The 26,084-nt window shown below is 35.7% G+C and overlaps 1 protein-coding gene and 1 pseudogene across 2 annotated transcripts; one reads left to right on the top strand and one right to left on the bottom strand.

Annotated features, from left to right (window-relative positions):
• The first annotated feature begins 10,365 nt into the window (after window positions 1-10,365).
• LOC143566008 (protein trichome birefringence-like 19 pseudogene) lies at window positions 10,366-16,637 on the top strand (annotated as a pseudogene). Its single transcript, XR_013141165.1, has 3 exons — window positions 10,366-10,890; window positions 12,627-12,912; window positions 16,119-16,637. The product of XR_013141165.1 is annotated as a protein trichome birefringence-like 19 pseudogene (transcript).
• A 648-nt stretch (window positions 16,638-17,285) lies between these two features.
• On the bottom strand, window positions 17,286-19,708 carry LOC143566002 (uncharacterized). The gene is made up of 6 exons (XM_077052803.1): window positions 19,413-19,708; window positions 18,634-18,756; window positions 18,376-18,525; window positions 18,185-18,266; window positions 17,766-17,830; window positions 17,286-17,702 (listed from the first exon to the last, which is right to left on the bottom strand). The coding sequence occupies exons 4-6, from the start codon at window positions 18,258-18,260 to the stop codon at window positions 17,418-17,420; spliced, it is 426 nt and encodes a 141-aa protein (XP_076908918.1). The 5' UTR covers window positions 18,261-18,266; window positions 18,376-18,525; window positions 18,634-18,756; window positions 19,413-19,708; the 3' UTR covers window positions 17,286-17,417.
• Window positions 19,709-26,084: the final 6,376 nt, after the last annotated feature.

Here is a 26,084-nt window from a genome sequence, read left to right as displayed (position 1 = left end):
TAATTACAAAACAGCCTAACAGCAGACCTTAAAATTCAGACTTGCACTTCAGTTTTGTAAAATAATAAAAGTTAACTTTTACACGTCCAAAAATTACAAACTTGGACTTTATAGAAACTAGACTCAACCTAGTACACCGTAGTATTAATAATTTCGACCAATTACCAAATTAACATTCAGTTACAGTCGTCTAAACATAACTTAACAATCTGTCCAGTACCAGTTTACATCAAAACTCAACATAACAACAATCTATGAACCATAATCCATGCATATAACACTCTAGACACAATATTTACCAACCAGCATATCAATCTCACATTACACACATAGTTAGGGTTTTTCTTGAAAGTTTAAATCAAAGAACAAGTGATTATCAAACAACAATAACACAACTAGTTATCAATTTCATTAGCAAATCATCATCAAGCATATAATCAAATCCTAACTCATCTTAATCATCAATTTCGTGAATTAGGGTTTTGGATTAACCCATTCAATATCAAAATTAAACATACAGAACGCATAGAGGAGTTGTTAATTACCTATTTAGCACTCTAATTCCTTCAAGAAGCTTGAAAAGATTGTATGTATGTGTGTGTATGTTTACGGCAGCCAAGGGGAAGGGAGAGGGAGGCCGATTGGTTGTGAGGGAGAGGGAGGGAGTGTAGGGTTTTGTTATTAATTAATAATAATTATGTTACACAATGGCCCCTCTACTTCTAGTTATTACTTTTCTAGTGTAAACAATTAGTTCTTGCTTCTTGTGTTTAGCATTACACATAACATATCAAGTAACATATAGATTATAACACATACTTATCAAGTATTTGTTGTTTTGATATTTGTCGTTTGTTCACCAATGGTTTGAGTCAACTCGTTTGCGTTTCGGTGCAATCTCGAAAGACTACATGTGTAGTGATTTTCAAGCGTCATTTAAAACCCTAGTTTAAATGTAATGAGATGTGCGTTATAGATCAAGTGATCTTAAGTTTGAATTGACGGAGTTTGAATTAACGGAGTTAACCTGAAATTGTCAAGTTTCATATCATTCCCATGTTGAAAGACTTTTCGTCTCGAAAATTTGAGTCAATCGCGATGGGTGTCTGAAAAAGCAAGAAAAATTTTCAGTTTGTCATATCAAATCCGATAAGGCCACTTATATATATGATGTACCAGCGGCGTATCCACCATGTCCTTATCATTTCTAGATTTGTACCGTTATCTCAACTACTTTTAATTCTCTATTATGACACACAACTTTACGCTTCATGATTCTCATGCGAGGACTTCGATAATTATGTTCCGGACCATAATTATTGTTATCGTCGGATGGTCCACATGATTCATCTCATCGTGTGGGTTTACAAAACATTTGAGTAAAACATGATTTTGAGGAAACAAAAATTTTCAGTGAGTCTTAATTTAGAACACTAAAAATTCACCAATGTGTAATTTCAAAAGTTTAGTTAATTTTAATAAAGCAAAGAAATTTTAAGACGACTTTTAAACGTAAAGATGTAAGTATTTAAAGTTCAAGAAAGGGTAGCTTATAAATAGTGAAGGTAAAGAAATAAGATAGAAGTAGGCTTAAATATAATCTATTTAATCAAAAAGAAACTTTATTCATAAGATAGGTTATAAAAGATATATTGTTCAAATGGCCATAAGAGGCGTTACAATAATTAAGAAAAAGACCAAATAAGGTAAGATAGATAAAGGGAACGGCAAAGGTCTTCAATATTTTTGACTAACTTGATTGACGTGTCTCGGGCATTATGAGAAGTTGCAGGAGTAGGAGCAGTAGAGGTAGGTTGATTTGGGGTAGTTTGAATAACATGAGCTTGAACAGTCTGCAAGAAGGTTGTTTGGTAGAAATATGTCGGATAAACTTGAGTTTGTGGTTGCGGGGTTTGCTAGTGTTGGGCTAAGTAAGGGTGACCTTGATTGATGGGAGGAGCTTGAGGGACATGAGGTTGATGGGTTTGAGCCTGGTAAGCATGGGTCAAGTAATACGGTGTAGTCGTAGTTTGGGCTTGATGGGCTTGGGTAAGTTGAGGGCACGCATTATAGAGGTGATTTGGGTTTCCACAATGGTAGCAAACACGGGTATTAGGAACACCGGGTTGAGCAAGAGGGGTAGGTTGTTGCGGGACAGCTTGCGCAGTAAGCAGGACACGTCAAGTGTTAGCAAGATGGCCATAACGATTACATTGGGAGCAATGACGACATAGGGATTTAACTGGGTGATGATGGTTACAAAGGGAGCATAACGAAAAAGGACCGAGGTCAATTTGTTTTTTTATTTTTTGGAGACTTGCGGATGGGTAGGATTTGTTGCAGCAAGGTTCTTGGTGTGAGGATGAGTGGAAGTAGATGGTTTGTAGTCACCAGCAGAGGTATTAGTGGAAGAAGTTGAATGCACCGACGTTTTGAATTTGCGTCACTATCCTAGGGATCGCATCAATTATTTCTTTGGTGATACAGGCAGCCATACGGTGGTCGTGAGAATCAAACGGTTGATGTCGAGGATAACGTTGGTTTATTGAATGAGACCTTATATAGGGACCAAAGATAAAGATTATAAGATAAAGGATAAGTTGAGGAAAACATTTAGAATAATAAAATGTTTAATTATAAGATGACTTATGATAACGTTGCCTTAAGAAGTAAGAGGAATTGCATCATGAGGATTAAAAGTAAAAGTTTATAAGATGAGGGGGGGATACATAGCGTAAATAGTTATTAAATGATGTAGTCAATCAGATTAATGTGTGTTGACTGCATGAGGAGTTAAGTCAGTTTAAAATTTAGATTATTAAGTTTACAATGAGCTTTCCATGGCAATTTGAATGGCCCAACGAACTAACGAAAAACAGCTGAGTTGGACAGCCCATGAGCGTTACATGGCAATTTGATTGTCCCAACTAATTAACGAATTAACAATGCAATGAAGTTTGTCGGCCCAATGAGCGTTACATGGCGTTTTAACCGACCAAACTAAATAACAAAATATCGAAATAAATATGGGTAGTCGGAGTATCTTGTGAATCACCATGGTGACCACTCCAACAAAAATACGAAAACAAATTAAGAAATGGATAATAGGAGTGCCCATGGGTTCCATGGATTTTTCACCCAACTAACCATTTAAATAACGAAACACAATAATCAGGAAAACCGAGTTTAGCCACGAAATCACCGTGAATTCGGTTAAAGTTACCCTAAGGTGTCGGTCATATGGCATTTATGGGTCTCGCTCGGGTCCATGGGGTTGAGACGTTGTGTACTGTGGTCAGGTTATCACCCAGGTAATGAATAGCGTCTTACCTTTGGTTCTTGAAACCGTTTTGCCAGTGCCCAACTCACAGTTTCTCTTCACGTTTCTTTTATCACAGGGACATGCCACATAACCTAGCCTTAAGGTTTACGAGTGAAAACAGCAGGTGGGAATTCTTAAAGAATTTCCCGAAAATAAAAAGCAATCTAATTTTTGAAAAGTTTTCTTTGAATGTTGAGGCATAGCCTCGGAGTTTGTGTGTGTGTGCATAATAATAAATAATAGGTAATTATCTAAGAAAGTTGTAAACAATCTAATTTGAACACATAAAGGTAAACAGATAAGCACGTATAGGGCTCCTAAACATGTGTCTAAGGAAGTTTTAACGACCTATCTTAAACCTTCGGCTCTGATACCAATCTGTCACACCCCAACCTACGGCGGAAATGCCGGGGCGCGAACTGATTGTCACAGCTCTCAAGATACTATCATGCAATATTTTAAATGACAATATCTATTAATTGAATTCAATTATCAAATAACTCAAAATATAAACAAGTACATAATTTATACAATAATACAAATTTTATAGTTCTTGATTAAAATATTCTTCTAACTAAAGTCTTCACTAAGTCTTCACCAACCTGCATATGCGTATAAAATAGAATTTTGTCAACAACACATGTTGAGTGAGCAACACACCAGTTTAAGTGTACATATAGTATAGTATAAAAATAAGTATTTGCAACAAGTCATATGAGAATAACAAATTAACCAAATGAGCAAGTATAACTGAGATGTCGAGAACCACAAAGGCTAACGACTGGCGTATGATCATACTAGATTGAGATTATGTTGGACCTCTCCGAATGCGAAAGCATACAAAGCAAATAAGCACATAAACAAGTAAGGTATAAGTTGTTAACACATAAGACAAAGTTGCAGTTTAAGTATAAGTATATATGAAAAGTATATTTACGCATATGTCCCCAAAACGTGGAAAACAAGTAAAATAGGGGAATGTGGTACTCACCTCGATAGACGAACAACAGTGAAAAGAGGAATATTAGGATGATGATTCGCGAAAATCACGCGTTGACGATAAGGCCTAATAAGGAAAAAGAATGCGAAGATACGCGAAGTTAATGAACTAGATCGGATAAGCGAGTTCGATAATTATAATACTTATTATTAAGTTAATATTATATTCTTTCTAATCATAATTAATATAATATTTTATTATATATAAAGATATTATACAAGTAAAACACATCTTTAATACTATTACAGTTGATTAATCCGTTTAAAGGTATATTAAAATATTTTATTTTATAAAAATATTATTTAAGTAAAATACATCTTTAAAAATATTTATTAGTTTGTTAAAACATTTAATAAGTTTGTCCACTTGTATATATATATATATATAGCCAAAAATATTAGTTTACGTGGTATTATATATACGTATATATACATATATGTATATCGAAATACACATATACGTACATACACGGACAAAAACGTGAGAAAACAAGTATTATATGATCGGTTTCTAATAAAATGGTTTTAATTAGTTAATATTAATAATAATATAGTTATTTAGTGTTTAAAAAAATAATTAAACAAAAACCCTAAAAATACGGGGTGGTAGGGGGTCGAAACCACGACCTGCCCACGTGACTCAATAGAATTAACCAGCTGGGCTACCAGACATCTGCAACAAATCCCATCTTCGAATAGTAGTATACACAGGCAGTTTTAACCAGTTTTGATTATAAACCCTAACATTCTTTAACCGATACATCCATTAATACTTCGAGTAATTAAGTTTAGGGTTAACGAAGAGCAATGGATTGCGATCAAAATTGGGTAATCAATTACCTTATGCGATGACTGATGATAGGGTAACGAGGCCCGGCAGTAGACGGTTGAAGATGATGACGAATTGATATCAATCGACTATGTTAATCCAATTAACTAGAGGGTTAAGATTGGCGACGGCTAAGGGATCATGAGTGTGAATTTAATTTCATTATAACATCTCGTTTATAAAGAATTGAAATTAGGGTTCTTAGTCGGTTAGATTATTAAGGAAAAACGAATAAATATTGATATAATTAACATGTTTTATGCCGAAAATAACTAATTTACATGATACGTAAGATCAATTATAATTAATAAACGAAAATTGAGGTCCAAGCAATTAATCTTTGAATTCGGGTTCAAGAAACTGAAAAGGATATGGGTTTGGTATTTGGATATCCAGTTAGGTTAAATGGGTTATAACATAAATTTCACTTTTAGTCCATGGGGTTTGAGGATGGGTACAAAAGAGTTAAAAGGTTTTAATTTGGGTTGTTTTTGCCAAAACAAGAAAGATTTAATTATAATTTAATTATAATAATATAATAGTCAATTTAAACTCGATAAATGCGGAAAATTTCCCGAACATTGAAATGGGTCGGGTTTTAATAAAATATAGTTCTCGAAAGATAACTCTCATGATCAAGAAGTGGACATAGAAAGTTGTAGTCATGTGATATCTTTGTATTCCATTTCTTATGTTTGGTTTACTTAGTATTATTGTTTCTTTTAACAAGAATTCCTTACAGTTTTATAAAAACTCGTCATCAAAAATTTCTTAAAAAATTCTAGAGTTTGATCAATAGCGTAAACCAACCATGGGGAGAGTTGCTATGTAGTTAGAGCACCATTGAAGAAGAGTGATTTTGCTTATGTGTACGGAGATTTCAAACAGATGTCATTGCTAAAGATATTGATCTATGTGATATTGTTGAAAATGAAGATTATATACCAAAATCATCGATGAAAAGGATTATGTTTTAAAACCTTTTTAAGAAGAAACATAAAATATAAATGACAAGATAATGGATATCTTTTTATTTTATAAGCTAAACCTAGTCTTTATTACTGTAACAATAAATATGTATTTATATATGGTCATCATTATCATTTATATAATAATAGATCAAATTAATTAAATTACACATTATATTATTATATTAGCTAAGTAATTGTTGATGTATCATATTACAATTACTTTCTAACAAAGGGTTTTCCCCTTAGGTATGTATAAATATATGGATAGATTAATTAACATCATAACATAGCTCTAAACACACATAAAATTTTCATCTCTCTCTCTCTCTCTCTCTCTCTCCATATATTCGGTTTTCTCAAGAACCCTAATTCTCATCATTAATATGCATCCTAAAAGAAAACTCGACCAAGCTGACAATCATGCCGTTTAATTGGATAATTCTCATCAGTCGTGACTACTCTCTCTTCTTTAACAAGTATTTATCATATTATTCATGTTTTCCATCACTAACGTGAAGAACTGATCAATAATAACGTCACCTAGAAAAAGAATTTGAAAGAGTTTTAATGTATGATAAAACTTGTGATACATGGAAAACCGTTTTAACCATACATCCAACGAAACACACAAGTCAAAGGTAACAAATTCTAGTGCTTATAGCCTCCTACAACGTCATCAACAATTTAATTTTGTTGATGATGGAAAAACTGATGTTGGTTCATCATCATTAGTCTAAATCTTTTGAACTATATAATTATGTGAGAAAATTTTTTTAGGAATTATTACCAATCAAGTGAGGAGCTAGCCAAAGTATAATCCATTGCAGTACTGTTGGGTTCGTAGGCCTTGTTGGCCCGGTTTATCTTTTGAAGTCCAAAGGGCAGACGGGTGTATGGTGGTTAGACCGAAGCCCGGCCCGGTTTGGATTTCTTGTTGGATAAGATGCAAACCCTAGTTCAATATATATTTAAACAACTCTATGTACTTGTAATTATTTGTTACTCAATAAAGAAATATCTAGTTGCCACCCGTGGACATAGGTCAGTTTATACCGAACCACGTTAAATCCTCGTGTTCATTATTGCTTTCATGTGTCGTGTTCGGTTCGTGTGTGCGTTTAATCCTAACAAGTGGTATCAAGAGCTTAGGTTTGGGATCACACGAAGAACACTTTGAGGTAGTTACGCTTGCCGCCACATCAATCGATCGTAAGTATGTCGAAGGCTTTTGGCAGCAGACAACTCGTTCATAGGATTGCGCGATTCGCCTTCAGAAAGTCGCCGCCACTCTAATTTTCGTCTCAGCCGCCCTTCGTCGATTGAAGTTTTATCTGTCGAAAGCAATTAGCCATAGCATCGTGCATCTCTACAAGAAATAACAAGAAAAGTTTGAATATAAGGTTTTGTCTTTTTTGTTGGGAAGAAAGTGGAGTGACCACACTTTGACCAGAAGCTAAAAGCTTTGACCTAGTATACTCGGGCCTCGTGGGAAACAATTAACAAAGGGCAGGAGCCCAAATTTGTTGGTGGTTTTTTTTGTATTAATTTTTTTGGCTTTCAAATACTTAGGCAGTAGGCCTAGTTTGATTGTGTGGACCAAAATTGTTGAGCAATTTAGCTTGGAAATAAATTTGGGTCGAGTATCTATTACCATAAAGCACGAGCCAGGAACAGTTGAATCAAGATCCTATTTTTGTTGAAGAATCATTTTTAATCAGAAGAAGCGTTAAAGAAACCAAAACCAGTGCCAACCGCGTTTTTCAGGTTTTATCGTTTCAGTTAAAGTTTCAGTCTTTTGATTTACAGTTCGTTATTCCGCTGCACGTTTAAATAGGTTGATTGTTTAGCAGAATTCAGTAGAACAGCCATTAAGTTCAGGCCCGTGTCATTGCTGTGTCTATCTTTGTTTTTATCTAGGTTTTCGTTTTAGTCATTGTCATGACAGGAGACGGAAAGGTTTCGATACAGAAGTTTGACGGACAAAAGTTTGGTTGGTGGAAGATGCAGATTGAAGCGCTACTTTGTCAGAAAGAATTGGATGTAGTGTTTGAGGATGAAAAACCGGAAAAGTTGTCAGAAGCAGATTGGAAGAAGTTAGACAAGAAAGCTAGGGCTTGTATTACTTTTTCCTTGTCGGAAGATGTGGCGTTTAACGTCATGAAAGAAACCACAGCCCGTTGTATGATGGAGGCACTATCCAATATGTATGAGAAGCCTTCGGCAGCGAATAAGGTATATCTTATCTGAGAGCTGGTGACAACAAGAATGAAAGAGGGTGGATCAGTTACAACGCATATTAATAATCTTTATTCGAACCTCTCCCTCTTGGTGTCAGTCGGCATTAAGTTTGATGATGAAGTTCAAGGTCTTTTGTTGCTATCTTCTTTACCCGACAGTTGGTCACAAACAGTGACTGCGGTTTGTAATTCGTCTACAAAAATTGCTTTTGATGGGTTTCGGGATTTGATTCTTGGAGAAGATTCAAGACGCAGAAGTTCAGGTGAATCATCAAGTAATATATTAGTCACAGAAGGCGGAGGTAGGGAAAAACAACGAGGCAGTGGGAGCAGGAAGAGGAGTCAGTTTAAGACTCGTAAAGATATTGAATGTTGAGGTTTTAAAGAGAATGGACACTTCAGGAATCAGTGTCCGAATGGTAAGAAAGAGGTGAACGTTACTGAAGACGACACAGATGACGGGGTCAGTAGGGATGAGTTTTTAGTTCTTAGTGTTGAGAGTAACGTTGATTCTTGGGTGATGGATTCCGGTGCATCGTTTCATGCCACTCACTGTAGTGAAACGATGAAGAATCTAAAGTTTGGGGATTTTGGAAATGTTCGACTTGCGAACGATGATATTCTAGAGGTTACGGGTATGGGAGATATTGATTTGATAACTTCAGCCGGTACTTCTTGGACTTTGAAAGATGTTAGGGTTATTCCAAGTTTGAAGAAACGTTTGATTTCAGTTGGGCAGTTGGATGACCAGGGGCGCGATGTTAAGTTCGGGAATGGGCAATGGAAAGTGGTCAAAGAGAATCTCGTGGTTGCTCGTGGCAAGAAAATGGGTTCGTTGTATATGGTCGATATGTCACCGAAAGGAGTGGATCCAGTTTTGGTGAAAGACAAAGTCCGGTTCACAAAATCTCGTGGGCAGAAGAAGGTTCGTTTTGCAAGTAACAAACCCATAGCAAAAGTGAAGATTCGGGATGAACGAGCTAGAAAGGTTAAATCAGTTGATGGACATCGTGACAGTGGGAGCACAGGTCGTGTTTCAGTTACAGTTCCAGGTCGACAGTGGATTAAGGAAACCAGTATTTCAGCTGTAAAAGTCTCTCCAGTGGATTACTTGCTGAATATGGAGAGTGTTTGTTCTCACGGTATCTCAGGATCCGGTAGTTTGTTTCAGTGGGAGCCGGTAGTGACAGAGAACAGGTAAGGGGCAGTTTTAGTCGTGACTAATGTTGGAGGTTCGGGGAGCTTTAACGGGCCTTCAGGTTAATTGATGAGAAGGCGGTGGAAACTAGAAGTTAAATGTTTAGATTACAGAAGTACAATCAGGAGTGCAGACGAAAGTACTCAATGCCTCCGAGTGGGAGATTGTTGGGTTCGTAGGTTGTTGGCCCAGTTTATCTTTTGAATTCCAAAGGGCAGATGGGTGTAGGGTGGCCAGACCGAAGCCCGGCCCGGTTTGGATTTCTTATTGGATAAGATGCAAACCATAGTTCAATCTATATTTAAACAACTCTATGTACTTGTAATTATTTGTCACTCAATAAAGAAATACTTAGTTGCCACCCGTGAACGTAGGTCAGCTTAGACCGAACCACGTTAAATCCTCGTGTTCATTATTGCTTTCGTGTGTCGTGTTCGGTTTGTGTGTGCGTTTAATCCTAACAAGTATTTCAGTCACAATCGACTAAGAAGTCAACAAGTGATGATGAAGATGAATAAGGTAATTTAAGGAATTCGAAGAAGATTCAATGACAATAAGGAATTTCAAGATGGCGAAGAATATGCAGAGGAGAGATGCATCAGATCTCCTTTTGACTCTATAAAAGGAAAAAAGAAATTCCTTTTTTTACTTAAAAAGAGGAAAAAAAAATCCTTTTCTTCTAAGTTATTTTTAAGAAAAGTTAAAAAGTCATTTTGTTAATATATTATTAATTATTTAAATTGTCTTGTTACATATATTTTAGAAAAACCAGTCACCACCTTGGTTTTCATACTTGTACCAAATCTCTCTCTCTCTCTCTCTCTATATCTTTCTCTCTCCATCTTTAAGTCCTGATCATGAAGGAAAACAGCCAACAAGGTACAACCCATAAAGGAACACACAAAAACCTATTACTTGTAACCCTAACACTCATCATCCTCACAGTTGTACCTCTTTATTACCCTCTTCACATATACCCATCCACACATCCTCCCACGGTCACCTCACCGGTGTACCACCCTCAAGACGAACTCATAACCATCAATGACAACCACCATAAATGTGACGTGTTTTCGGGCGAATGGATCCCGAACCCGGATGCTCCATATTATGATAACATGACATGTTGGGCTATTCATGAACACCAAAACTGCCAAAAATATGGACGACCCGATTCGGATTTCATGAAGTGGAGATGGAAACCCGATGGATGTGATCTACCCATTTTCAACCCATATCAGTTTTTAGAGATTGTGAGGGATAAATCTTTGGCTTTTGTGGGAGATTCTGTGGGTAGGAATCAAATGCAATCCTTGATATGCATGTTATCTAGGGTAAGTTTGCATCATTCATTTATTTTACATAAATTTTTTATTTATTATATCTATGTTTTTTATTCATAATTTCGTAAATTGGTGACTAATATAATAGTGCTAAGAGTGATTTTATTAGAGAATGTCATATGCTAATTTAGTCTGTTATACATATTGTTATCCCTCCATTTATATGTTAGATACGTGAAGATGTAAACAAATTTAATTTTTTTTCACATATAAACATGTTTATTGTATATATACGTGAGTTAATTTAGAGGCTATATGTTATACGCATAACAATTACTCCGTAGTTGTACGCATAACAATTACTCCGTAGTTTAATTTATTAGTTATTAGTGAGAAAAAGCCTAATACGACATTTATAACGAGTGAGTGATTTGTTTTTCACCATTTATATAAGTATAAATAATAAAACACTAAACAATAATTGTCATATGATAAATAAGAAAACATTATTTAATCTCAATAATTAACTATTGTTAAGCTCTCATTTTCTTGGGGTATGTGTATGATTAACTATTATTAAGTATTATTAAACATTATGAGCATATATAGTTTTTTATTAGTTTCAATTTGCTATTGGTTGTTAGTTTTATTGTATATATACATTTATTAATTAATGTCATTATAAATCTTATTGATGTGATGTAAAGAAAACGTATAAAATGACAAGTTAGAACGGACAAATGAAGAAACCATTATAGACTTATAGCTTTATAATATAGGTGTTTAGATGTCATGTTTTGATCAAATTATGCACATGGTGGGCCGCTTCCTTACGTGGTACTCATCTTATAACAATTGGTCCTGCCTAATCTTTTGAGATCGTATTATTAGACATTTATAATGTTTTCTTCAGTTTTCCATTTAATTATTTCACGCCCAAAAGTCCAAAACATAAAAAATGACGTGCTAAAACAATGCCGTTTAGCTCTTGCATGGGCCTAGGTTTTCATCCTCTAAGATATGCATTTTAAATAGTTGTCACATACCATTTAATGATCTATAGTTCTATGCTATAGATTATGTGTTTTAGATGTACATATAATTTGCATATCCATTATGCACATCATCTCGGCTACGTGCTATGCCTACAATGCATATGGGCATTAGATAACAGTCTAACACGAGCTATTGTAATTCACCTTTATCTCGTAGCAATCAATGCGCTGGCCAACTTGACTAAATTGTCGTTGGACTAGGTTCTTACCTAAAATTCAAAAATGGAATACATATACATATCCACATGTAGTAGCTTCAATCCAAAAATAACTTAAAGTAAATTATATAAACAAATGTAGATATTGTTTTAACTGTAATTAATATGTCGGCTATGTATACCTTTTCTGCCTTAGTACTCGTTCAAATGTTTTTAGTATTAACTTAAAACTGATTCTGTTGAGCTTGGTTCTATTAGTAGTTGGGTATTAAAATCTTAAAGATAATTTCGGGACGTGTGAAATATTTTCCTATTAAATTTTTAACAATATATAATTGAAATCGCATATGAATAAAATATTTCACGTAGAGTAAGAAAATATATACTTATGGTTAGGTTGGACCATTTTGATAAATATACTTGGCCATAATTTTTAGGGAATATTATCTTGCTGGCAACTGCAAATTTTCAGAGTTCAACGTCTAGTGTATCCTTTTGTTTTATCGAACAATAACAGCCATAATAAATTTATAAGAATATTTCTAAATATATCATCTGAATTTCATATTTCCAGGTGGAATATCCTATTGATAAATCAGCCACAAAGGACGATAACTTCAAACATTGGTACTATGTCTCGTACAACTTCACTCTTGCCACATATTGGTCACCATTCCTAGTAAAGACCCAAGAGGCGAATTCGGATGGCCCGACCCATACGGGCCTTTTCAACTTGTACCTAGACGAGTTTGACGATAAATGGACAACACAGATAGATGGGTTTAACTATCTGATCATCAATGCAGGCCACTGGTTCTGGCGGCCTGCATTGTACTACACTAATAAGCAGATAGTTGGATGTAGAGATGTTCAACGAAACCGGTTCCTGGAACCGAACCGGTGGACCCGAACCGGACCCGAACCGGTTCCTACCCGTTTTTTGTAGGAACCGGACCCTATCTGATTCAACCCGATGATCCGTGACCGGTTCTTGCATTTCTGAGTGGGGGCGGGTAGGAACCGGAACCGGTTCTGGAACCGAACCATCCGGAACCGGTTCCTAACCGGTTCTAGCCGTTGGATCGAATATAGCCGTTGGAAATCGTTTTTTTGGCCGTTTTTTGACCGTTGGGGTCAAAAATAGCCGTTTTTTGGCTCCCCCAAGCACCCCACTACTAGTATAAATAGGTATTTGGTGTCATGGGTTCATCACAACACTCAAAACGCAAACCCGAACGCAAAAAAATACAAAAAAAACGCTATTACAACGTTTTGAGTTCTCTAATCTCTTGTTTTCTCTTCTTCTATATTCATATTTGTTGTTATGGCTGCCTCACAATCATCGGTTGGTCAAGGTTCCAACGCCGAACCAAGTTTCGTTCGTATTGTACCTCATAATCGTAATCAAGAGATTTGGTGCAATTGGGATTTGGTTGAATTGAGTGACCATTCATTGAAGGCTCGGTGCAAGTTTTGTGGGATTTATTTAAACCCACTTTCGAATTCAAATTTGAAGAAACACATCGAAAAACCGTATTGCAAGGTGTTGAAAAAGAACGTCGATTCGCAACAAACGCAAATGGATAGTGAAGGCGGAATATTTACATACCAAATTGATCGAGTTCAAGATCGTATGGCGAAGTTTGTGATTCAAGAAGCTTTGCCGTTTAGCCACTTCGACAACCCTCGCTTAACCGCCATGATTCGAGATACGCTTCAACCACAATACACTCACGTAAGTCGTCATACTCTTAAACGTTATTGTTTAAAATTGTGGAAGAAGGCCAAAGAGGTACTAATTGCATATTTTGAAAATATAAATACGGGAATAAACTTAACTAGTGATGTTTGGTCGGCTCCACATGGTCTACCCGAATCTTATCTTTGTGTCACCGCTCATTGGGTAGACCCGTCATCGTGGGAAATGATGAAACGCACCATTGCTTTCGAACTCTTTGAGTATCCACATACGGGAGATAATTTGTTTGAAATTTTAGATTATGTTATAAAAACTTATAAACTAGAAAATAAAATATTTTCAATGGCATTTGATAACGCGTCGATTAATACATCGGCGGTTGATAAATTAAAATTAAAATATACGCCGATTTGCAATGGTGTATTTTTTCACTCAAGGTGTGTTGCACATATCATTAATTTAATCGTGCAAGACGGACTTGCTTCGGATGAGGTTACATCGGTTATTAACGATTTTAGACTAATGATACATGAAGTTTTTAAGAAAAGTAAAAAAAGACAAATGGAATATAGAAAATTTTGTAAAGATACGGGAAGAAAAGCTTTGGGAGCTAATTGGGATGTACCTCATCGATGAAATTCCACTTGCATAATGTTTCAAAGTGCTTTGAAACAAAGAGAAACTTTACAAATGTTTCATTCTAGTCTTGCCGAGAATGATTTGCAATCCCCTTTTCAAATGAGAAATGGGAAATTATCAATGACTTATCGACTTTTCTTGAAGTTTTTAAAACATCAACTACGAAACTATCGGGAACGTATTATCCGACAAGTCCCTTGGTTCTTTCGGAGTTATTTTTAATTGTTAACAATCTTAAAGAATTTGAAAATAAAAGTCCAATGTTTTCAAACATCATATTACCAATGAAGTTTAAATTAAAAAAATACTTTCTTGAATTGCCACCGGTTTTTACTTGCGCCGCCGCTTTAAACCCAATGTTATATGTTACGGGGGTTGAATGTGTGATAGACGAAATTTTTTCAGCCTTAGATATGCATGAAGTTGACCCAAACTTTTCAACAGAGGCAAAAAATGATTTTAACTTGAAATTTAAATTTATGTATGACTTTTATTTAAATAAATATGGGTCAAACATACAAATGCCTATGCCGGGGGGGGGGGGGGGGGGGGGTCTTCATCAAGTTCAAGTGCTACTAGAGTACGAGATCCCATGATTAGCCTTATGAACACCGTTCGCAACGTAACGGCTAAAAAACAAAGGGGTAACACCCCTTCAAGCGAACTAGGAAGGTATAGTGCAAATGATTACTCTACCGGTTTATCCGAAGAGGAATATGGCACTTTTGATGTTTTGGCTTGGTGGAAGGTAAAGGAAACCGAGTTTCCGAATCTTGCCACCATGGCCCGTGATTTACTAACCGTCCAAGCTTCTACGGTAGCTTCGGAATCCGCTTTTTCTCTTAGTGGCAGGGTAATATCGGTGAGAAGAACAAGACTAAATTCGGAGTCGGTGGAGATGTGCATTTGCATAAAGGATCACTTGGACTCAATCGATCGTATTCAACACGTAACCACTCTCGAAGATGAAACACCACTTGATGTTCGAGTGCACGACGAACAAGAAGGCATTTCTACAAGTAATTCCGAGGAAGAAGTCGCAACTGATGAATGTTCCCACTGATGAGTATTCCTCATCAGTGGCAACCTTCAGTAGTTGTCATCAGTGGCAGCTTTCCCACTGATTCAACTGATGACTGTTCCCACTGATGAGTATTCCTCATCAGTGGCAGCTTTAATACTCATCAGTGGCAGTGTTCAGTAGTTGTGATCAGTGGCAATCTTCAGTAGTTGTCATCAGTGGCAACCTTCAGTAGTTGTCATCAGTGGCAACCTTCAGTAGTTATCATCAGTGGCAACCTTCAGTAGTTGTCAACTTGTCATCAGTGGCAACCTTCAGTAGTTGTCTTCAGTGGCAACCTTCAGTAGTTGTCTTCAGTGGCAAACATCTTCAGTAATTGTCTTTTCTTCATCAGTTAATTGTTTATTTTTATGTTAATTGTTTTTTTTATTTTTCATGTTATACAAATACGAATCGTAGTTTAGAATCCAAATCGCAAACGAAAAACGAAAAAAAAAAAAATTTACACTGTAACCGGTTGGAACCGGTTACGGTACAGGAACCGGGTTAGGAACCGGTAAGAACCGGTTAGATAGGTTAGGGGTCCGAGGGTGGGAGAACCGGTTCGGTTCCCTAACCGGTTCGAGCCTGGAACCGGTTTAAAAGGAGGTTTTGAATATAGGAACCGGTTCCGGTTCCTAGTCCCAAACCGTTTTGAACATGCCTAGTTGGATGTAGATTCTGTCAAATGGAGAACATTACAGATTACCCAATGACTTTTGGATATCGAAAGGCGATAAGGACTGCATTTAACGCGATCAAAACATTTTAAAGGTATAACTATATTACGCATGTTTGCCCCGATGCATTTTGAGGGTGGTGCGTGGAATAGTGGCGGCGATTGTGTGAGAAAGAAGCCATTTAAGAGCAATGAGATAGCATTAGAGTGTATTAATTTGGAGTTTTACATTACACAAATAAAAGAGTTTAAAAGGGGTGAAAGGTTGGGGAAGAAAAAGGGTTTGAAGTATAGGCTTTTGGACACAACACAGGCCATGTTATTGAGGCCCGATGGACACCCGAGTAGATATGGGCATTGGCCCAATGAGAATGTTACTTTGTACAATGATTGTGTTCATTGGTGTTTACCCGGGCCCATTGATACATGGAGTGATTTCCTGCTTCATACGTTGAAGATGGAGGGTTTAAGATCGGCCGAAGAGAAGTCACATACGAAGGGGTTGTGAATCAAGCCCGGATTGAACGTGATATAGATAAACTATTGTTGAATGTATCTGATTGTAAATTTGTATCAAAGTTGATTGTCCATGTAAGTACATGGCATATGTCATATTTCATCTAAAAACGGCCCGATAATTATAAAATGATCTTAACCCGTAAGATAACTTGTCAACACACATTCCGATGGTGTGCTAACAAAGGCCGTTGTAACGGAGGTGATTTGTACACTTCAAAAATCAATTTGTACACCATCAAACATGCAGCATGTACTAGTGAAATTTGAGTTATGTTCATGCTAGACTAAACCAAAACTAGCGAATTTCGTGTTAAGTTCATATCAGGTCAAAAATAAATTCACATCATCTGGAACTAATGAGACATTTCCCACATATTGGCGGAGGTATTTTCTTAACGATTAATCGTAAACCCTAACATAACGACGATAATCTACTAATAATTATTGAGGGGCATTAGCTGCGGACTAGATGAATGATATTCAAGAAAAATGCCTCACAACACAAATGGGGACCAAATTCATATAAACACCATTATCTCATTAACACAATTACTTTCAATATAAATTTGGATTCATATGAAGCCTCACGTCTAACCTAAATACTTCATTTATACGACCATCAAACCAAAATAGAAACTTTCAGAAGAATGGAAGTCTACAGGTGAGCTATGATACAAACTAACCGATACAAAAACATTATTTGTGAAGCACAAAAGATCAGAATATTAACACAATTGTTTAATATTTTAAATACGCACGTAGGGGGTCTTCATAACGATATCTTGATAAAAACCAAAATATGCAGAACGAGAATATAGAGCACAAAAGCTGACCTGATCAGCATTTGCCTCTGTACCGCTTCTGCGGGCTTACTTGTAGGCTTGTAGTGCGGATCAACAATGTAATCAGATGTATGACCACAGTTACTTCTTCCGAACCTATTTCTTGCAGCATTTGCATCTGCAGTGCTGGTCTCAACCTTCCAGATTCCATTTAATCTATCAAGTTCCATTTCCTTTAAATGGTTTTCACTCACCAAACCTTCTGCTTGAGCCTATTTTACAAAGAAAAGTAAATAAATAATGTTTATTAGTAAATTTAAAAGAAATAAAGGTACCTGTTTTGCAGCTAATTGTTCCATTAGGCTGTGTAGCTGTTTGTCCAGCATTTTCTCTCCCTGAGCTGCAAGTAATTATTAAATATTATACATATACTACTCTATTTGACAATAAACACATTAGAACATTTTTGTTTAGAGCTAACTACACATATGGTCCCCTATGATTTGGGCAAAGTAACAGGTTCGGGTACTTTCCAAATTATCATTCATAATATATCTAAATCTATCTTTATCTAATATGAATACGGCTGATTGGCTGCAATAGATTGTTTCACAACCTTGAACTATAGAAGTTCAAAACCTTGAACACAATAAATGATTATTAATAGAATGTTGCACCTATCGTTCCTGACATATTTGTATAGCTAAGTAACATGGCATAACACAAAATAGTAAGCACAAAATATGCAAAATACCTGGAGAAGGCTGCTTTAGTGACTCTTCTTGAACCTTAGACCATTGTCTCTCTAAATTTTGAACAATTTCTTCCATAGATGCCTACAAGATACAAGAAGTGTGCAATAGTGTCATGAAAGGAAGAAAGAACTAACATACGAAAAAGGTCGTTGAAATAAGAGATACATAAATTGAAAAGGTTATAACAGACCAGTTCCTTTTTCTTGTTATCTAAACTCTCCTGCAATGAAGAAATCTGAGCTTTTGATTTAAATGAAAAACCGGACGGATCTCCCAATTCATTGTCACTTGGTTCAGACAGTTCAGTTTGCAACTCAGTTGTTGAAGTTGCATCCAATTCCTGCAAGTAAATATTCAAAGCTTCAAACCACATGCCAACTTTCATACACTCATAAGACATCCAAATTAAAAAAAAAAAAAACATAATAAAAAGAAATCAAGCTTTTACCTCTAGCTTAACACGAAGTTGTTCAGCTTCTTGCAGCTTCTCTAGTATCTTACTTTGACAATCTGATATGGCCTTTTCAAATGCAGCATTTTCTTCATGCAATGTAAGTTATCTCAGTTGTGCCTGAAGTTAAAATTACAAATGAAACGTTTTATCATATCTAGCGAATCTGTTTTCAAAATAGAAGTAAACAAAAGCCTTCAATGTTCTCTACGAGAAAGACGACACTGTTTTGGTTTCTAGGCGCACATAGTGATTGTCCAACCCACCAGACAAACACGACATCGTCTGCAATGATGCGAAGACTTGCCTATAAACCAAAACATTTTCATCTCTCTCCTACAAACCACTAAAGCACGTGAATTTCTCCAATTTTCATAACAAAAGGTAAGGGTGAGCATAAACCGGATAAGACCCGCAAGACGCGACCCAGTTATTTACAATGTCTTCGGTCCCCAGGCCCTACTAATACCATTAAACGGGTCCGCGTTGGGTCTTGCAGGTCTAACCATTCTCTCTTTACATAAACCAGGTAAGACCCGAACAGATCAGACCCGGTTATTTATGATGGGGTTGGATCACGGGTCCTGAGAACACCACTAAACGGGTCAGGTGCTGATCAGGTCTCGCGGGTCTAACCCGCTTACACATTCCATTATCATAAACCCTAACATGTTTAATTGCATTTAAGCAGGCTTTAAATCAGTAATTCCTTAACAACAGAAGATCAGACTTAAGAATAACAATTTTGAAACTTTGACAGGTGATCCAGCAGGTACCTGTTCTTTAGTGGAAGAATGAGCGTTCAATTGAAGAGCTAGAGCAGCATTGGAAGCAAGAGAATGAGCGTGGAGGTCAGGCAGGCGTTGAGAGATATCCGGCGGAGGTATGCGTTGCCGGAGGTCTTGAACGGAGCGACTCAAGGCCGCAGCTTTGAGATTCAACTCTCTGACGTACTTGTCCTGTTCGGGATTGAATATTAATGGGATGGAATCGAAGTCGTCTTCATCGCTGGTGGCTCCGCCTCCGGATCTGACCACGTCAGCCGCCCACGCCAGTAGTCCTGCCATAATATTATTATCTGCCGCCGGAACAAATCTTTCTTGCTTCAAGGGAAACTAACTAAACGGAGCTCAAATTCGTATTACGGGTCAGGCTCCATTGGGTATGAAAAGACCCCAAGTACCCGACCGAGACCCGGACCTGTGGATGCAAACCGGGTTTTGGTTAGTCAAATGAATTGTATCCGGAACCGGTTTCATCACTATCTTATCAGAACCCTAACCCGACCCGGATTAGCTAAAGACCGATAAAAACCCAACCAAATTGGTCAAAAGCCAGACCATGCTTGGAATCGGTTTTTATCTGACTAGGTTCTTAACTTTATTGATCAAATTCAAAACCGGTTTTTAAAGGAAAATGGCTTTGGGTTAACTGGCCCAACCCGAGGAACCAAAGCGGTTTGGAAGCGATACAAATAATATGTTCGGAACCAGTTTATAATTTATACCATTGAAATTGAAGTGCTAAGAATAGGCCAAAACCAGTCAATACTACTCAAGAAACCTATGAAAAACTCAAAAAAGTTAGATAATAATAATAATAATAAAAATAATAAGTTGTTTCATCATACATAAAGAAAGAAACATAAGTTTATAATACACGGATGATCTATTATAAACTTTAAAACCTATATAATACACATGATGATCCAAATAACAATAATACACATAAATAAAGACATATACACACATAAGTTAAACGTGTATAACATAAATACTAATAAATGAGATTAACTTATATATACATGTTCATCCGTCATTTAAATTAAAACAATGATTACCGCAAAACTTGATGACGGTTTCAACATTTTGAAAAATGCAGAACCTATTGGGATAAGATTGATCGTGATGAAAATACGTCATGTTGAAAGTAGAATTCTCAACAAACTAAAACGTCATAAAATCTTTAGTATGTTTCATATAGATAATCACTCGATAAAATATTTAAATGTAAAATCACAACTATAGTATTTTTTTTAATAAGTTACAATCATTCAAAACAAAACTTATTTAAGTGAAAACAAAACTCAAACTCAAAAGTTACTGAAAATGATTATTAACACGAAGTTGTATTCGGGTAAAAGCTTATTTGAGTTTTACTTTTGTAGCTTATGGGCCTATTTTACTTAGTAACTAGGTTTATAACCCGCCGCTTTACGGCAGTGTTGATGTATGCAAGTGGATGTGGAGCGGAGGTATAACTGCGGATAACATTTAGCATATGTACATGGAGATCGTGATAGGTCTGATATTTTTTTTCAAAGGAGTCCAACGGCGCAGCATGGTTTGCATAGCAAACTATTTCAAATTCTAATATCCCATGTTTATTTACAAAAGAACCCCCATGCTACTTACAAAAGGCCCAGCAAGGTTTAAATAACAAACTATTTCATATCCTGGTACCCATGTTTTTTTACAAAAGAAATGATAAACTACTGGGTGGTACCCCCATGTTAGTTACAAAGGGCCCAGCAGGGTTTACATAGAAAACTACTTCATATCCTAGTACCCCATGTTTTTTTACGAATGTTATAATAAACTACTGGGTGGTTTTAATCAAAAAAATTTTTCTTGTGTTGCAATGTCGTGTGCTTGTTTTCTTCAATGCATTTTTTGCTTCTTTTCGTCTGGATATGTAATCAATATTTAGTTGACATTAGTATCTTGATGTGTCATAGCAACTATTAAGAAAGTACCGTCATAGAAATAATTAACCAACAACTTTTTCAAACTATATATGTAATAGGGGAAGGGTTGTTAATACCTGTTATTTGTTGTGTTGGCCTTTTGTATTTTGGGTCAGGTGTTGGGGGCGGTAGATTTATTAGAGCCGATGAAGTTGATTGACCTATGCTTGGCGGTATTTTTGAAATCCTGGTGATGATAACCGACATGTGTCCCCTCACTGTGAGGGTATAGTTCATGGTCATTCCTATCAATGTGGAAATATTGGTGGTAGTTTTTTTGAGTCGTAGTACCCCATATCTTCTACCATCATCTAGCAATCTGTTTTGAGTTAATCCAACATTGTTTCATTGTAGATTACAACATCAGTTGTGTCATTGTCATCGGTGATCTTTGCGTTAAGGCAGTACCTGTTTTGTATGTCAATTAGTATTTTGTTGGGTTATTTTATTTCTTTAGGATAATTGGTTATGATACTTACTCGAAGTGTGGAGTGAGAATCTTGTGATTCCTGCATGCATGTTGGTTTCCCTTTATGTTGTATCTGTAGTGTTCTTTTGCATTGAGAACACCGTGCGAAATACGAGTTTCGGTTGGTCTCAACTTCAAAGATTCTTGCGTTGCAACTGTATTTAGTTCTTTGATGCTGCATAAGTGCTAGATGTTATGACATATAAAGTTGTTAAAGAAGAAAATTGTTTTGAGATTCATTTATATTGTTTCATATGTGTTATTATTGATATGAAATACTAAATGTTTGATATGTCATTAAATTACAAATGGTTAATATAACGGTACAACTAATGTAGGTTACTTAGTTATACATATTTTCACTAATATATTATGAACTTTTAGCAAAATAGATTTTAGTTGTATTGTGTTTTGGTTATGTAATTTCTTACCGGGTTGTATTGAATAATCCAATTAAACCCAACAATATGATCCAAAACATATATTAATTAATAAATAAATAAATAAGATGTTGATAGTACGCATGTGATCCTTAGGTATATTAATTCTAATATTATGGTTGGTATAGAGAGAGCTAACCTTAACCTAAATCCATTTCCAAAATTTAATAAGATTATTATATTTATGGTGAGAGACTAATCAGAAATACAGCCTAAATAATCAATACTTTGGGTTTTAGGTTTGATGTAAATCAAAGGCCGATTATTGACTAATTTTATGTAAGTAATCGAATGCGTATTGACTAATAACACAGAAAATCATGTGTGCTATTCATCTCTTTTAGCAAAATATTTATTAGTTGCCAATTTCATACGACCTTTTAAATTTTATTGTGTTTTCGTTATGTAATATCTTACCGGGCTGTATTAAGGTGGTTTCTGCAGCAGCTTACGGATTGTTATAGGTGTTGTGTGTTCGTTATCTTGTCGATCCAGTGAAAGCTCTAACAATATGTTTTTTTATCAACTTTGTGTCAGTTTTGAACGTTTTATGGTTTAGAAGGATTTATTTGTTGGTTACCTGTCAATATGTTGCTTGAAATAGTTTTCGGTTGTGTTGACAATAATTTCTATGATATGGGTTGACTCGAGCTGTGGGGTACCTGTTTCAATAGATGAATGATGTATAACCCTCCGTATGTTTCAGTGTTACATTTAGTTTTTTTAATTTTATTCCAATAGAATTGACCATCACCAACTTTGAATTGTTGATTTAAGATGGTGAAACATTTCACATCAAAAGATAATTGTAAGATAACCATGTACTTTACTAGACTAACCAACATGTTTTATATAATTATCAAGTAAAACAAAGCTTCTTCGTAGATATTAGATGGTAAATGGAGTTTAGCTCATAATGAGCATGGTGATTAACATTAGGATGGATGATGATAACAAACACATGAATAAATTAGAACAATCTAACCAAATGTGGATGAATCTTCCTTCTTAATGATGATGATGATGATGATGATGATTGATGATGATGACCTCCAAGCATTCAAACTCTTCACTAGATATTCAATGTGAGTGCTAGTGTGTGTTTTTATAAGTGAAAACCGGATAGAACTCTCTTCAAGGCACACCAAATGAGTGCAACATGAGCCACTATTTATAGGCAATCTGGAGTGAGAGGCACGACCCCGTGCTTACGTAGGCACGCCCCCGCGTTTTATTATGACATGTGCTAGATTTGTTTGTCGTTTCTTAAATATGACCACGGCCCCGTGGGCAAGGAGCACGACCCCGTTCTTTTGTTCCCAATTTTTGTCTTTCTTGTAGATTTTTGTCTTTTCTGGTGTTCAGAGGCATGGGGCGTGTTTCTTGAGGCATAGGGGCGTGTTTCTTGTTTTTCTTCGTCTTTTCGCTTGTTTCTTCGTTTGGGGCTTGGTTTCACCTGCAATCACATTTTATTATGATAAGTAGCCTTATGTGCTATGTTATTTGATAGAAATTGCATTTTTAGATATTATTTGATACTGAAAAAGATGTATAATTTTATGTACATCAATCAGCTAGACTTTGAGTTGGTTTGTGAAATTGTGTGAAAAATATCAAGGATAAAGCTTATTAAAAAATAACATAACCGGGGGGGGGGGGGGGGGGGGTGGACCCTTTATTGCAACCGGACCTTAAGGGGGCCATTGGGCCTCTCTCTTGGCCCACTTGCCTCATTTTGCATGCCCGAAGTTCAATCTTGATCCTAAATCTAGTTCGGATTCGGTTTTTCGCGAGAAAAATAGTTCGGGTTTGATAAACAGTGAAAAACGAGTGTTTTTCAGCCAATTTTTGTAACATAAGAAAAACGTGCTAACTCGTAAAAATCCAAAATATTTTCACGGATTTCTTAAAACATCTTATATAAGTGTTATATAAGTTTTTTTTCGGCTTGACTAATGATACAATGCTTGTTTTGGCATTAACGATCGCGTTTAAGTTCATAGCGTATAGTTAAACGAAACTCTTTTCGTTTAAATGGTTTTGCACGTACTAGGGTCTTAATATCAGTATGTTAGTCAGTATAATATATATATTAGTCATATGTGACCCCAACATACATATGGTACAAATTAACAGATTAATTGTTTACTCGCTACGTAGTGAATTAGTTGACCCCAACAACATAGATATGGTCATAACGAATATTGTTTGGTTACTCGTTTAATCGTTACAAATTAACCGATTAATTGTTTACTCGCTATGTAGTGAATTAGGTGCACCTCGTTTATCATGAATGTCACATTCAACCACCAATTTATTATGTTTAACACTCAAAACGAAGTTCATTTCAAAAAAAGATGAGCCCGGTTCCTCAATAGCCTGACTAACTGGACACACGGGATCTGAGATCACTTCAAGTCTGTTTGTTTAGGCATTTGGCTCCTTAACCACCTGACTATAGTTAAACCCCACCTTACTGTTATTAGCACCACTCGTGTTACCACTCGTACCTGAATTATTATCCTTACTGGAACCATAATCGATTTATTATTACCACTTTTCCTTAACGATCTACTACCTGCAATATTACCACCCAACTTCATCCGGTAAGTTAGATGCGGCCTTTGCTTCAACCAACATACGAGCATACCCCATTTTATCAGTTTTACCTACTACACGAACTTGAGTAATTTTATCCAACAACGAAGAACACCAATGTGGCATTCATCATTTATCAAACTAGAAACCCGCCCATTTTAAAATTTCAATAAAACCCGGAACCGTTTTTATTAATAAAAGTTGGATTTGTTTATTTAATTCATGATGTTAAATTTCAGTATTACAATCCAATTAATTACAAGTTTCATTTCACAGCTTTATATCTTTATATATTTTATGCATTTTATACCTTTATTTCTCTTAAACTTTCCATATTACAAAATTTAATCATGTTTTGTTATTTATTTAAGTCATGCATTCAATCCAATTCATGGCCAAATTGATTAGTTTTATGTTTTGATTAACATTGTTATGATCAAATTAATCTCTTTTACTCAAAATTCCTATGTTACAAGTCAAAATTTATGATTTTATTCAACTTTTTAAGACTTTTTAAAGCTATTTAATTCTTTGACAATCAAATTGAAACACCCTTCTCTTTTTTCCCCTTTAAATTGAGCTCATTTCTCTTCATTCACTTTGTCACATCTACAATTACTAAATTTCCTTCTTCTTGAACTCTCTTTGGTGTGTTGCATAACTTTGACTTATAAAGTCAAACTGATCAAGTTCAAGACTTTTTTCTTATTATCTTTTATTTCCTTTTCTCGGGTATGGTTGTGTTATTTTTCCATCACTTAGAAACTTAATGCAATGTTAAGCTAATAACTTAAGATTATTATTAGTTCATCAAAAGTGTCACACCGAGTTGTTACAAAAAGCGAACTTGATTCGCTTACGTGTTTATTCGGTTCGTTTTAGTTACATTATATATCCAACATCTAAAACCAAATTCTTTTCATCTATTATTCCAGAAATATTATTTTACCAAATTGGAAATGAACCCGGTCGAAAAAGTTGAGTTCGTGTCTGACCAAAAAACGAACCACTCGCTTAAACTCATATTTGGTTCGTTTGGGATTTTTCTTGAAACAAGCCCGAATTAATAACATGACTAAGAAATATTGTAACCCAACCTCTTATAAATAATTAAAATTAACCAACTTATAAACTTTACGACGGAAACTCTTAAAGTATACAATTATAAAGTAAATATATAATTTTTTTATGTTTC

The sequence above is a fragment of the Bidens hawaiensis genome, unplaced genomic scaffold (genome assembly GCF_021521415.1).
Source record: "Bidens hawaiensis isolate Kalapana, Puna unplaced genomic scaffold, B.hawaiensis_p1.1 tig00022671_1, whole genome shotgun sequence".
Classification (NCBI taxonomy): Eukaryota; Viridiplantae; Streptophyta; class Magnoliopsida; order Asterales; family Asteraceae; genus Bidens; species Bidens hawaiensis.
This window is presented reverse-complemented; position numbering and strand designations above follow the sequence as displayed.

Bases quoted from the DNA above. Each gene is read 5' to 3' on its own strand.
- LOC143566002 (XM_077052803.1), bottom strand. From the start codon at position 18,260: ATGGAAGAAATTGTTCAAAATTTAGAGAGACAATGGTCTAAGGTTCAA. The intron at 17,831-18,184 runs GTATTTTGCATA...AATTACTTGCAG, and splicing joins ACTAAAGCAGCCTTCTCCAG to CTCAGGGAGAGAAAATGCTG. The intron at 17,703-17,765 runs GTACCTTTATTT...TTTGTAAAATAG, and splicing joins AACAATTAGCTGCAAAACAG to GCTCAAGCAGAAGGTTTGGT.